This window comes from Eptatretus burgeri, chromosome 7, assembly GCF_056783735.1.
Source record: "Eptatretus burgeri isolate ZD-2024b chromosome 7, Ebu_testis_v1, whole genome shotgun sequence".
Lineage (NCBI taxonomy): Eukaryota > Metazoa > Chordata > Myxini > Myxiniformes > Myxinidae > Eptatretus > Eptatretus burgeri.
The window spans coordinates 87,218,135-87,232,919 of NC_140967.1; the positions used below are offsets into that span (position 1 = coordinate 87,218,135).

At 43.1% G+C, this 14,785-nt stretch overlaps 1 protein-coding gene across 1 annotated transcript in view; it reads left to right on the top strand.

The window, feature by feature from the left end:
* The window catches only part of POLR1B (RNA polymerase I subunit B), a 56,599-nt gene that overhangs the window by 7,813 nt on the left and 34,001 nt on the right, over nucleotides 1-14,785 (top strand). Inside the window, exons 5-6 of the mRNA XM_085889446.1 lie at nucleotides 196-332; nucleotides 8,594-8,817. Of these exons, the coding sequence (XP_085745572.1) occupies nucleotides 196-332; nucleotides 8,594-8,817 (361 nt within the window). The remainder of the gene's footprint in view (nucleotides 1-195; nucleotides 333-8,593; nucleotides 8,818-14,785) is intronic.

Here is a 14,785-nt window from a genome sequence, read left to right on the forward strand (position 1 = left end):
GTGTGTGTGTGTGTGTGTGTGTGTGTGTGTGTGTGTGTGTGTGTGTGTGTGTGTGTGTGTGTGTGTACGTCTGTCTGTCTGTCTGTCTCCCTGTCTGTCTGTCTCCCTGTGTGTATGTCTTTGTGTGCATCCCTTAATATATTTTATTTTATTCCCTAACCCCCCCCCCCCTTTCCCTTTATTTATTGGGGGCAGGTATATCCATTCACTGTGTTCGTGATGAGCATTCGGCTATCAATTTGAATCTTCACTACCTGGAGAGCGGTTCAGTCATGTTGAACTTCATCTTCAAGAAGGAACTCTACTACATACCTTTGGGATTTGTTCTGCGGGTACTTCTCATTTGTTTTATTTTTGTTTTTGTGGTGTAGCCACATATTCACTTTGTCCTTTCCATGTCGTTTACCAGGCATTTTGTTTTCCAAACTTGTGTATCCTAATCTCTCTTGGGAAAATTAATGACAAAGTTAAAGTTTTGTGTATTGCAGGGATCTAAAATAGAATCCAAATATTATCACAAACTTGACTCATCAACAATAAGGACACTAATCCAGAGCAATACTTTGAAAGTGATGACATTTTGGTGAGCCAACCAATGCAGAAATTTGGAGCTTGCAGCTGTCTGACAACTACCAAATCTCCAGTGGAATGATATCGATGCAAACTTCGCTTCGTATATTCGAAGTGTATCCATAACAATGTCTGTCTGTCTGTGCTATCTTACCGGGAATTGTGGTTTGGTACGAGACTGTACACCAGCTAATATTGATTTGGGAAAACATTTTCTTGCTGAGTGTCTTGTTATGTATTGGGTTAGTTGTGTGACGCACCTCCCTCTGCTCTCTGTCCTCCTACCTTACCCAGCTCCTCCAGCATACGCGCATCCTTCCACTAACCCCCCACCCCCCCACACGAAATCCATGCTTACCCCACACCTCCACTCTTGTTTCTCTCTCTTTTTTTAATTTTTTTCCATGTCTTCCAGAGAGGGTTCAATCCCACTGTTCCATCCAAGGTTCCAAGCAGGCGGTGCATTACCATCTCTCATCATTCCCCATTCCTTACCGTAGTCTTTTTTTTACCCCCATAAACCATAACTCTAAAACAACCCCCATGCAAGTTTCTTTTGTTTCCTGTCTCTCCCTTCCCTTTCCCCTTTTTCTCCCTCTCCCCCTTCCCTTTTCCCTTTTTCTCCCTCTCCCCCTCCCCTTTTCTCTCCCATCCTTTTTCTCTCCCTCTCCCTCTCCATAATTTGTTCACGTCCTGCCCACTATCTGACAATAACATGGTCGTGAACAGTTTGAGCACGCGGCTTGTATAAAGGGTGCAATTATATTTGTTTAAGCTTTTTGACAAGATATCGACTCCTGGCACAGGGTGCAGGAAGTCAGTGTGGTTAAGCCTTGTCCCCAAAACACTCTCCATTAAATCCCACTGATTTGGTGTGACTTTTTCATTGAAAACACTTTCGATCCCATATTCAGCCTGAGGAATGGGGAAAAAAGTCACACCGATCCACTCAGAAAACCACCAAGATCATTGTGATTATTGCCACCCCTTCTGCTTGTCAGATAAAAGCATGGTGCCATCTTCATTTTAATTTTTGTTCCCCCAAACAGGCATGAGACATTATACAAGTATTTATTTGGTGGTTTTGGAGCACAATGGTATTCAATTTATAGTTCCGGTCTCTGATATATACAGAGATGCCAACTTTTGGAAATCAGAATTAGGGAGGATTTGCAACCGACACCAAATAATGTGCGCGAAGCGCACATCTCGAGCGCGGAGCGCTCGACCCTTGCGGCGGGGTCCAGGGCCCGCCTTGGGGCCCTGGAAGCTCTGGGGTTCTAGACGCTCTCTAGTGCCCTCTGAGCCCTATTTTGGAGCATTTAACATGTTAAGAATTCCCACTTTTTGAACAAAAAAAGGGGAAAATTGTGCACTTTTTAATGTTACATGTATGTTAATATTAGTAAGTTAGGGGACAATCAAAGATTAACAAAAAGCACAAAAGAAGCAATATTTTTCTTACCTTACTGGCTGGTACTACTGCTGCTTGCTTTTTCCATGGCAGCTTTGCTGAGTGACAGCTGTGTGGCTCTTTTAGCCCTTCTGATTATGTCTTTGCTGTATTCTCTCTGGTAGCAAGGGGTGCTATGAGCTAGTTTTTCAATTAAGAGAGCTTCCAGGGTTTTGACACTCAAATTGGGACGAAATTCAGTATGATTCTTCCGTACAAGACTGAGTGCCCGCTCACATGATGCGTTCGAATGAGGAATGACCAAGATTCCCTTCATCACTTTGCTCAAATTAGGATACTTCTTGGCACCAGTGCAGGGATCTGTGAGCTGTGAAATCCACTGCTCATCCACTCTCACTGTCTCAGTAGCAATTGTAGCTATGGAGGCGTCTGCCTGGTAGTGAGCGAATTCACTCTCAAGACTGTCTATGTGACTATCACCGGCACTGAACAGACAGTGGAATTTCTTGATGAAAAACTCCACACAGTCAAACCCCACTTCTTGGTGTAGCTTAACATCCAGCACCTGAGCATGCTTGGCTAATTCATCATCTAGCGGCCAGGTTTTGAAGATGTAATTGCAGGCTTTCACATAATATGAGCGAACTGCACTGAAGAAACCTTGGATGTCTGACTCACTCAGAGTGAAGGTGGATTTCTTGAGACTCCTTTGTTCCCTTATATACAGTTTGGCATCGTTCCCAATCATGAGGTCCTCATCATTCTTCTGATGATTTCTGTCAGAGAAGGGTACATTTACCAGAGCAACCGATGACACTGATGGTTTCAAAAAACCGTACGAAGATATCTTTCAGAAGACCATTCAATTCTCCGTGCAGGAGATGAATACAGGGTTGCGTCTCTTTGGAGCAGAAGATTCCCCTTCTCAAAAAGCATTGTTAGCATATCGAAGGAAGAAACAATAGAGTTTTGTTTGTGGAGACAAGAACATCCTGTTGACACGTTTTCTCTAGATTCCTGCACAGTGTTTGAGGAAGATGCGCTTTTAGTTGTAGAACTCGTAGTACACTTAGCCGCAGGGCGATCACACTTGTGTTTACTGCCAGCAGAAGAGGTCAGACTCGTAGTACCAGATCCAATTTTACGTTTGAGGAGAGAGCTTGAGGTAGGTGCAGCCAAGGAAGAAGACCTCTGATTCGAAGGTTTTGCTGAGCTTCTATCAAGTGATTTGGCAAAGCAGAACTTAACTTGGGTCCTTCTTTGCCTGTAGATGGGACTATCACAGTCTTTCTCGACTCTGAAGGGATCTGCTTTGTAGATGAACGTGATGAAGGGCCGGTGATGCTACCTGCTCTCAGCATTGGTTTTGGTGCTGTCCCTGCTGTCTTCTTCGCAGCAGATACTGCAGTGGTAGTGGTGAATGCTGCTCCACTAGTGCTTGATCCTGCAGTGCCAGTACTGCAGTAGATACAGTGCCGTCCTCTTGCTCGTTGTTAGAGTCTTGGCTACAGTTGGTTGCATTTTTCTTCGTACTTCTTCTTTGAAGAAGAGGCGAAGTGGCTCCCACTGTTCAATCAGCCTGTCTAGGCACTGACCAAGGGACAGCCACCTTGTTGCGACATGCTTCAGAATCTTGTGTGTCGGGGCATCACAGAGTTCTTGCAGTGCTTTCACTCCTTTGACGCGTTTACTACTTTTGTCCAAGTAGTAGTAAATATCGATGAGAAAGTCATCTAATTCAATGGGTGAGGCCTGAGCCGCCTTTTTGGCCGTATTGTGCATCATATGGCAAGGGCATCCCATGATGTAGCACTCTGGATTTTGTTTGTGGATATAAGCAGCGACTCCTTTGTGCTTGCCCACCATGACAGAGGCATTATCAGCACAAAAGGAAACACAATTTCCCCACGGAATTTTCCTGTCACTGAACTCATGATCAAGCAGTTTGAAAATGTTTTCTCCAGTGGAATCTTGTTTGCACGCAGGCAAACTTAGCAAACCTTGCTTCACAATCCCAGCACTGTTGTCATAGTACGAAATCAGGACAGGATACAGCTGGGCCTCACCACTGTCATTGCTACCGTCTGTAGCTAGGCTAAATGGAGCTAGTCTAGCAATATCGGCAATAGATGAAGCAGTAACATTTGACAACTCACCAATTATTGCTGAAGTTTTTGTTCTTGCACATCCATACTTTGAAGCAACTTTTGAATCTGGAAACATCTTTTGAAATAGAGGTCCAGCATGATCTGAGACTGATATGGGCAAGTTATGTTCCACAATAAATCCACTAAAGAGAAGTTCCGCTCAGGTAACATCCTCTTCCTCGCTTGTCCCTTGTTTGGTGAAATAATTCAGAAGTGTACCGGTACTCGTGCTCGAAGATCTCTCCTTTGCAATGTCTGTGTGCCGTTTGCTTCCAACGTGCTTCCGAATATCATCGCGACCTCCGTGCTCAACTGAAATATCAACGCTGCATACTGTACAATACGCATGATGAATTCCTCTTTCAGACTTTCGAATACACGGGTATTGGAGACTGTATTCGGTCTTGTACTTCTGAGACCATTTCTTGGTCTTCGTAAGCTTCTTTTCTGCCATTTCGTAATCAACATCGAGGGCTTGAAGCATCAGTAACTTCGAAGTCGATGTTCCACAGCTGCAGCGCGACTCGTAGAACTCTGGCGGCTGTTAAACACCGCACGGTGGTCGCGACCGCCCGGGCTGGTACGAGGCCCAGCTGCATGCAGTGAGCGTATCGCATGCATATACACTGTGCATACATACCGCATGCACTGTATTGCACACATACCGCATGCACTAAATCTCAGTGCATGATCGCATAAGCAGATCCAGACCCAATGTTTCGCTGCTCCTCATTTGAATTTGCAATTTTTTACGTACAATTTGGTAGCAGCGAACGTTATGGAGTTACCACATGCTATACGTAGCAGACGATGCTTTTCATTCAATTCTCATACTAGTACATTCTGATTAGTGAACAGTGCAAAAATATCAAAATTTCGGGAGGATAAGGATAGTGATCGTGAGGGCGGGAGTTTGGGTGAATTTTCGGAACCTCCCGATGAAATCGGGAGGAGTTAACATCTGTGTGTATATATATATATATATATATATATATATATATATGTATATATACATATATATATATATATATATATATATATATATGTTGTTGCGGATTTCGCCCCAGCCGGCGTGCGAACGGCCACGTAACTCGAATCGCGGCACGTCGCCCACCGGACGGCAATCCAGTCGTGACCCTCTCGGACTAACGCCGGGAACCAGTCACGGGTGGACCTTTCGGTCTCACCGCGATCGGAGCCAATCAGCCCCCCGCGTGGGATAGGGTTGCTCGCCAAATTCGAACTACCTAAGTACCCACGCGGAGGGTAGACCGAGAGCGATCGCACCTCGCCGCAGGTCGACTTCGGACACGGGCCACTTAGCGACCCGTTCCGTACTATCAGAATAACCGAGCGGTGTTATCGTCGACCTCGACGGTTCGATTAATTATCGGGCGTATTCAGCCCACTACCAACCCTTTACGTGAAGCAAGATGGGGATTCAAAGAAAGAAATGACGAAGCGAGCGGGAAACAGTTCAACAATAAAGCACATTTATTCTCGGCACACGGGAAGCACACAAATACAATTCCACCAAATGCACACAAAAAAAAGAAAACACACTTCCATTTACACAAAAAGCAAATATAAAAGCGAAAACAATGCAGAGCTAATACCGACTACCGAGCACACGGCAACACTTATACAATTCTACTTCACAGACGGCGCCGACAACACATACCCAAAACCAAGGAAAAGAAATACCCTCAAGAATGAGGCAGGCCTGAGGCCGAGACCGGGTCGGGCCTACCCGTCTGGTGATGAGACGCGGAGCGGCGATGGCGCCTCTCTCCGCGGGCCTCGTGGACAGTGCCTGGCAGGGGGGTGGGAACGGGGCCCCCTTGGTCGCACTATCTCAGCGCGGGGGGAAACAGGAGGGGGTTGCTGATGCTCGGGGTATAGAGGATCTTTATTATCCCTGGTGTGCGTCTCCACCTCGGCCAGGTCGCGCTGCCGGCCTCCCTCGGGCGTGCAGCTCCTGGCACCGACGCGAGCACCCCCTCCCTCGTCCGACTCTCTTCAGCTTCTCCAGCCACTGCAGGCTTCGGGCTCCAGACTTCCACACTCGTCCCCTCCGTTCCGACTCCTTCTCGTTCTCGTTCTCGTCCTGCTGACTCCTTCTCGTTCTCCTTTTCGTTCTCCTTTCTCTGACTGACGAACACCGTCCTTTTATCCCCCCGTAACTTCGCCTTTGACCCCCTCCCTTTGACCTTTCACCTCGCTCCCCATTGGCCCGAGAAAAAGTGGGCGTGAAGGCTTTTTGATCCACAAATTTGCATATATCGATCGTTCTGGAGGCGGGGCCAAATCGCCCCTCGCTCACCGATTGGACGGCAAAAAGTGGGCGTGTGTCGTTTTTGATCCGTTTTTGAAGCACAAAATCCGTGATTTTGTACACGCTGTTCGACGCGCGCTCTGCACGAATCCAACACCGGTACCCACAGCGGGGCAAGAACGGTGGCGATGCTACGGTTGCGAGGTGTGACGTGAAGGTCGTGGCGGTTGTGGTGAAGCGGTGGTTGTGGTCGGTGGTTGATGTTGTGGTTGTGATCATGGCGGTTGGTCCAAAATAAAGATAGTAAAAGAAAAACGGCTATCCTGAAGAGTCGCAGCACGTATAAATGACATGTATTCCCACTAGACAACGGGTTTGGGCCTAACTACACATGCACTTACCGAGATACCTCACCTAAGGGACCTGAATGGTGGTTTGCGAATCTGGTAACCACAACAATATATATATATATATATATATATATATATATATATATATATATATATATATATATATATATATATATATATATATATATATATATATATATATATATATATATATATATATATATATATATATATATAGTGTGTAGCACTGGGATTCTCATGCATGTGCAACTTGTGAATGTCTACAGCTGTAGAGGAACCCAGGTAAGGTTTGAAACAGCAAAGGGTTTAGCTGGTGTAGCTTTTCTTGGGTGCTTTATGCAGATTTATTTGGCTAGAAGAGCATGGGAGGAGATAATTTATTGAAATCCTCGCAATCTGGGGTAATTGATTAGGTGAGAGCTGATTTGTTATTCCCTCCAATTACAAGTGAGAGACTTCATTGGTTTCATGGGTTTTCCAATTACATTGGAAAACCAAAAGGTTTTCAGTCACAAGCGTATGGAAGCTTGTTACCCTAATGATGCCTTAATGAGGGTGAGACCGGTCGGTAACTGCATTTTTCTGTGCACTCATGACAGTATCTGAAATTACACTTTGCTAATTGGTGCTGCAAGACAGCTCTCTTGGGAGCTGCAGACAGAACGTACATTGTGGCAGTGACGTTACGACATTCATCTCAGGTCCTAGAATGACATTAATTATTATATATATATTCCTGATGTGGGCTTGAGATTCTAAGATCCTGAGTTCAAATCCCCCTCAGCTGTTGAATTAATACCGGGTGGGGTTGACTCTGCCTGTCATCCTTCCGTGGTCGGCAAAATGAGTGCCAGCATGCTGGTTTCCTGTGTCGGAGTGGCGACCAGTCCAGCATTGTGCCAAATAGCCAAGGAGACTGCTTGGGCAGCACCAACGCTCTGCACAGAGTATGGTCCCAATGGATGGATGGATGGATATATTATAAATATATGTGGAAAAATTGAGGGGCCAGACCGGGAATTGAACCCAGGTCCTCTGGCAAACAGTACCAGTGCTCTACCATCTGACATCTGGCAAACTGTTTGCCAGAGGGCCTGGGTTTGATTCCCGATCTGGGCCCTTAATTTTTCCACATATATTTTTAATGTTGGTTCTCTCCTGTTCATTTCTAATTATTATATATATATATATATATATATATATATATATATATATATATATATATATATATATATATATATATATATATATATATATATATATATATATATCTATATATCACACATTCTTGCTCAAGTCTTGAGTCTTGCTTATTCTTCCCATGTAAGTCTGATTTAAATTTGAAATTTATTTATTATTTGTCCACAAAAAATCAAAAATTATACTGCCAAACAAAGTTCACAATCTTTGTATAAAATATTGTACAATTAATTTCCAAATGCAATTAAAATGATGACAAAAACAGTATCTCATAGTACAACAAAAAAACCATGATTTAACTATCGAAATTGTACAAAGAGAACAATTCAACAGACGACTACAGTTACCCCTTTTAATATTTCAAACTTTCATGAAAAACATGAACATAAAACTACAAATGATTTCAACAATCTACTGGTTCTGCACGTCACACCTCTTAACCTCCCAGCAGACCTTACCTGTTGTTAAAACGTATGTTGTGGGTGGATAGTATTTTGAATAATGGATTTAGCCTTTGTTAAAACTTTTCCATGAGAAATTTCACTGATTATCTTGCTTATGTCTCAATTATAATTTCACCTCCTGACCCTCATCTTCCCTATCCGCCCATCCGCAGGCTCTAGTAAATCTTCCTGACTTCCATTTGTGCCAAGAGTTACTGCGGGGTAAAGAGGATAACACTTTCCTGCGCTCATGCGTGGTGAACATGTTGCGAACAGTGGGTGACTGCGGTTGCATCACTCAGAACCAGGCTCTGTCCTACCTGGGTGAGCGTTTCCGGGTCAAACTTCAACTCCCAGAATGGTATACAAACCAGGAGGTCTCAGAGTTTCTCTTCAGGTGTGGCGGTTTTCTTCATGTCTTCCCCTCGTTATCTCCACACTTTTTTGAAAAAACAAAACAAAACGGGGAATATTGTAATTCGCTCTGTCTCTGTCTGTCTATCTGTCTGTCTGTCACTAGTAGAGGACCTGGCTTAGACATGTATGCACTTAATTTAGGAGAGGATAACTCAACTGTTTTAGGCTAATATGACCCCAAGGAACAACTTGGGATGTGTGCCAAAATCTCTATCGGGGACGAACAGCCCGAAAATGACCACGCCCTTTTTGAAATGACCACACCCTTTTTCATCGAAAGTGCTATTTCTGGCATAGCTGTATCTTCTAAACCGTTGGAGCTACAGATTTTCTGAGGTGCTCAAAATGTTCAGAATGGCCATGTTTATTTATTTATTTATTTAGGGGGGGTCATAAAAGAGTGTAAAATTTCTAATTTGATATTTTTATGAGAAAATGGCTAAAAACCATTTTATTTACCATACTTATTATCATACATACTGGAATTGCCATATATTTATTAACTTAAACTTCCCAGACTTAGAGCAAAGTTAGAAGATTTGTGTCATCTACTCGAGTTATGCCTGGTGTTGGCTTAATGGTTAGGGTGGTGGGCTTAGGAACTGAGTATCCTGAGTTCAAATCCCACTCGGCTGTTGAATTAATACCAGGTGGGGTTGACTCTGCCTGTCATCCTTCCGAGGTCGGCAAAATGAGTGCCAGCATGCTGGTATCCTGTGTCGGAGTGGCGACCCGTCCAGGATTGTGCCCAATAGCCAAGGAGACTGCTTCGGCAGCACCAACGCTCTGCACAGAGTATGGTCCCAGTGGATGGATGGATCTACTCGAGTTGAACTGACAATTTGGAATTTGAACAATACAAGGGATTTTTTAAAAAGAAAGAAAGCGAGCATTTGATTAATATAAAGAAATTGTATTTTAAATCATTTACATACTATTATCAATGGAATGTTAACTTAAAATGAAAAATAAAAAAACTAAACTTATTACTTTAGTAGGCAGCAGTATCGAGAAAGCTTAAATGTTTCAAAGATCAGCAGGGAAATTGCCCAACCACCAACAATACAACTTTTAAAACCACATTAATACTGTTTATGTGTCACGTAAACCAGGGTCAGGAACATGAAGAGTAACACAACAGAGTCCAGGTATGAGGATGATGAGCAGTGTTCATTCAGTGATAGGGTTTTTACAACAATCACCTCCCTTGCATTTGCAGTACTTGCAACACTTGATCCCAGCTACCCTGCAGGAACACCCATTTTTGTGAGCACACTTGCCACATGTGCAGGGATTTGGCAGGCCTTTGGGTTTGGAGATCACAATCTCAGGGACTAATAAACTGCCCCTTCTTACAAACCCATAAGACTCGGCATTCATAATCAGGGTGGCATCTCTAAATGGGGCTTGGACCCACAGCTGCTGTTGGTAATAGCCTCTATGGATATGTTTCCTTGCATTAGTTGAGGTGCAAGTGGTTCTCTCAAAGTCCATCTTGAGGGCATTGCTATCAAATGCAGTGAGACACAGGTCATCATATGTCTCCAGGTCTGTTGATGGTTTGAGACACTTGACCAAGAATGTCTCTGCCATCTGTATTGCATTTTCTGCTTGCTGGGGACAGTCAAAATTCAGGATCAGAGAGGAATTTCCTGGTTTGCAGACAGCATTCAGGGCTGCAAGTTTAGTTGATATCTTGCTGGTTGTATCGCACCCAGTCAGCGCATGGAGTGCTGGGAGACACTTTGTGAGCTAGTCTCCCAGTGCTATGCAGATATCGTGGAGTGGTATTATTGATCTTTTCACTCCTGAGTTGCAGACGAGCCAAAGCTCTTGGAGGCCAAGATCTCTCCAATTGACTGTGATGTGGTATAACAGGCACACAAAGACATCTGTGTCACCTGATGACAGCGTCATGGATGTAAGTCCTTACCGGTGACTTAGAATGTCCTGCACATGGAACATCATCCTGTCATCAGCTTCCTCGTGTGTGCAGTTGAGCCGAGGGAATGGAGAAGCACACCCAGCTGACAGCATCCATGCCTGTGGTGATATACCAAGGTATAGAGGTTTGGTTCCGTGGTAATTGGTGGTGAGCCACTCAACATAGAATGCCTGGAAAGCAGTTTTGCTAATGGAAGATGACCAAAAGTTCTCTAATACCACTGGAACATTTTGGTTTGGTGATATCACATCAAGGACAACCATTTCTTTTGACTTTCTTCTTCTCCCCCTCTCTCCATTCTTGATGCTGTCCTCTCTGTAAGCATCAAAAACGATATGGATCTCATCACAGTTGTGCCCAGCTTTGGTGACCATAGATGTCATGGAATGTCTTGACGGCGGATCAAGCTTCTTTAAAGGGACCTTTCTCACCAAGGCCATGAAGTCGATAATGATGGCGTTGGTTTGTGGGGAGGTTTCTGGCCCTTTTTTAGTGGGCATCTATTAGTGGGCACAACTTCAGCAGCTCAGTCCCAAGTTGTGATTTGGTACTCTTCCTCAAGTAACCATCTTCGTCAACCAAGAAGAATGCAGAGTTGGTGATCTCATGCTTGAGTAGCTCCTCAACAGTGAACCCCCAGTGACTCCCATACTCAATAAACATGAGAGCTTTGATTGTCTCATCTTTGATGTCTGCTTTGGGAGCCAATTTCAAGGTGGTATTAGGGGACGTAAACTTGATTTTGCTAATAGTTGAGTGTATCGATATCAACCTATTTCTGAGTCGATCATCGATAAAATTAGCACAAGCAGTGCTGCCCTCCTTGATACAGCACAACAACTTGTCCACATTTACATTGGTCACGATTTCTTCAGTGCTACCTGGTCTTGTAGAGGACTGCATACCTTCAGGAGATACTCCTGTACGTCTTGCACCATCCCAACTATCTTAGTTGCAGTACTTGGGTTGAAGTCGTGGTGAAGTGAGAGTTCTCCTTCAACATCATCCTTCATCTTCAGGAGGTTAACATACTGGTCTTTTTATGCTTGATAATTCCCCACAGAGCTACTGCTTCCTTCTTTCTGGTGACCCCAATTATCCCCCCACTCACTTTGGCAGGCCGATTGTAGCACTGCTCTAGCGCCTGGTCAAAGGGCACTCCACTACCTTTCTTGGTGGTGTTCATGACAAATCCACCATTCATGTAGGAGTTGTAGAGGAGTGGGAACTTCTAATTCAGTTGATAGCAGTCCTGGATGGATATATATATATATATATATATATATAATATATATATATATATCTCTCTCTCTCTCTCTCTCTCTCTCTCTCTCTCTCTCTCTCTCTCTCTCTCTCTCTCTCTCTCTCTCTCTCTCTCTCTCTCTCTCTCTCTCTCTCTCTCTCTCTCTCTCTCTCTCTCTCTATCTATCTATCTATCTATCTATCTATCTATCTATCTCTATCTTGTAGCACTGGTGCTATGAATAAATCAAAAGCAGGCTGAGTGAGTGATAATAGGGTGCATAGAGTGATAGACAATGGGGTACATAGATTTTAAAAAGGGCGTGGTCATTTTCGGGCTATTTGTCCCGGATAGAGATTTTGGCACACATCCCAAGTTGTTCCTTGGGGTCATATTAGCCTAAAACAGTTGAGTTATCCTCTCATAAATTAAGTGCATATATGTCTAAGCCAGGTCCAAGACTACACACTATCTCCTCGTAAATGGTTCTGCAAAAATTCATCAAATTTAATAGTTATGATGACATGTCAAGAAGGTGCAAGAGCAGGATCAATTCCCTTCCCCAGCATGGTCAAAAGGTCAAATACCTAAAAATGCAATAAAAACCTAAAATGCATTTTTACAACATTTTGAATGAAATTTTGTAAACGCGATCAACATTGGGGGACGCATGAAATGTATAACGATACATGTACATATATATATATATATATATATATATATATATATATATATATATATATATACATATATATATATATATATATATATATATATATATATACATATATATATATATATATATATATATATATATATTACACCCGAGCGGGTTTGATGGTCAGCTCGGATCCAAAAACTGGATTTGGATGAGGTTCAGTAATTTTGGCAAAAATTTGCCGGATTCCGGATCGGCTTTGAACTCAGATAAGTGTAATTGTATTTGTAGTTATTTTTTATATAAAGTTTGTATTTTGGTCACGTTCACCGCTGAAAGATAGTGAAATTTGGTGCAAAAAACCCCCCTTTTCCACTTCAGATGAGCAGCCAGTTATTGATATCTTGAGTACTTTCAGTTTTTAAACTAATTTTCCCACTCAGGTGAAGAATGTGCATGTTTACACGCGCTCAAGTGCAATGGCGATGCGTGATGTGGCCTGCGTAAGCACCGTCCAGTTTACTTGAGCAAATGCAATCACTCTTGCAAAAAAAAAATACAAAAAACATTCCAGGAGAGTGATTTGCAGCTCTCATAGCTTTTACAAGCATGAGTCTGTGTTGTGGAAATATTCACATTATTAAATTTTCATGCTGAGCTACATGAAAACTCGTTCGCGCATTTTTAAATTCCTAGAGCAGGAACAAGACTCATGACGATCTTAATGATGTTAACCATGGGAAACCCGAGCAAACGTTTACATGAGGAGAAAATAACTTGTCGTGTACCCAGAAGTGAAGAGAAAAAGGAATCGAAACACACTTTATTATAACCACCTGGTGTAAATCATACGGAACCAATGAAGATCTGTGTGGAGCCAACAAAACATGGATTGCAACATACAACGGGAAAGTAAAGTCAAGCGGTTCAAATCGATAGTTAATTTAATGCAGAGATTTGTCAATTCATGGTCTCCTGGAGCATTGGATAATTTTATTCATTCCAATCTCCGGCCGCGGTATCACATCGCTGCCTCCACAAGCCGGTACACGGCTTTCGCCGTACCATCTTTCAATATTTCCTTATTAGCGGCACCGACAGATGTTGCATTGTGCATCAAGCCCTGCTTTAACCAAGCTTGCAGGTTTCAGGAAACTTTGAACTTCGTCCGTTTTTGAAATCGGCTTCAAATGACGAAGTATATTTCACGTTGAACTGTGAACGCTGAAGTACACTACTGCAGTTGCGAACCGCATAGGCCTACACTACGTCTGCTGGCCAAGTAGGTTGCTTGCTTCTCATTGTGGTGAGATTGGTAACTGTGTGAGTATGGCACGAGCATTCTTTGTGCGATCTGGTATTGTAATTTTTCTACAAAAGGCAAATATATTCACACTTATGTATATAAATATGGGCTTCTCTGTCGTAGCACGAAATCCACGAAAATTGATGTAACGTGAAAATTTCCACTTCTACACAACTTAAATATCCGATTTGACAACCAAAACCGGCTTGACTCGAACTCGCCTAGTTTGAGTTGGGGAACAGATGTTGTTGATCGAGGGTTGGCGAATTCTGTTCAGCAGGTGGGTGACAACGCGCTTCAGCCGCTGACCAACCACAACGATTACACTGAACAACAAAATTTTTTTACTGGAGATGTGTAAAGTGATTTAGACTAATTTGGGTACGCTGATTTCAAAAATCATAACCGTTTTGCTGTATCACGTCAGGATTTTCAGTAACAGAAATATTCCCATTGCCTAGAAGTCAGGATTTCAATGAAATTTACAAAAATTCATTTATTCATTTATTTCATCATGAATGCTTCAAAATTATAGAAATTACAGAAAAACTCCACTAGAATGTAATTAAAAATGCTTTAGGCATTTGGCTTTGCGTTTGTGCTGCTCTGTGTCAGTTTCACGATGCAGGAACCAGCAGAAATCGCCCATCATGTTCGGGTTGTGCCGCCCTTGGTAACGCGTCTCCATGAGTGAAATCTCTTGGTGGAATCGCTCGCCGTGCTCGTCCGAGACTGCTCCCAAGTTGTCAGGGAAGAAGTTCAGGTACTGGTGTAGGAAATGGATTTTCAGGGACAT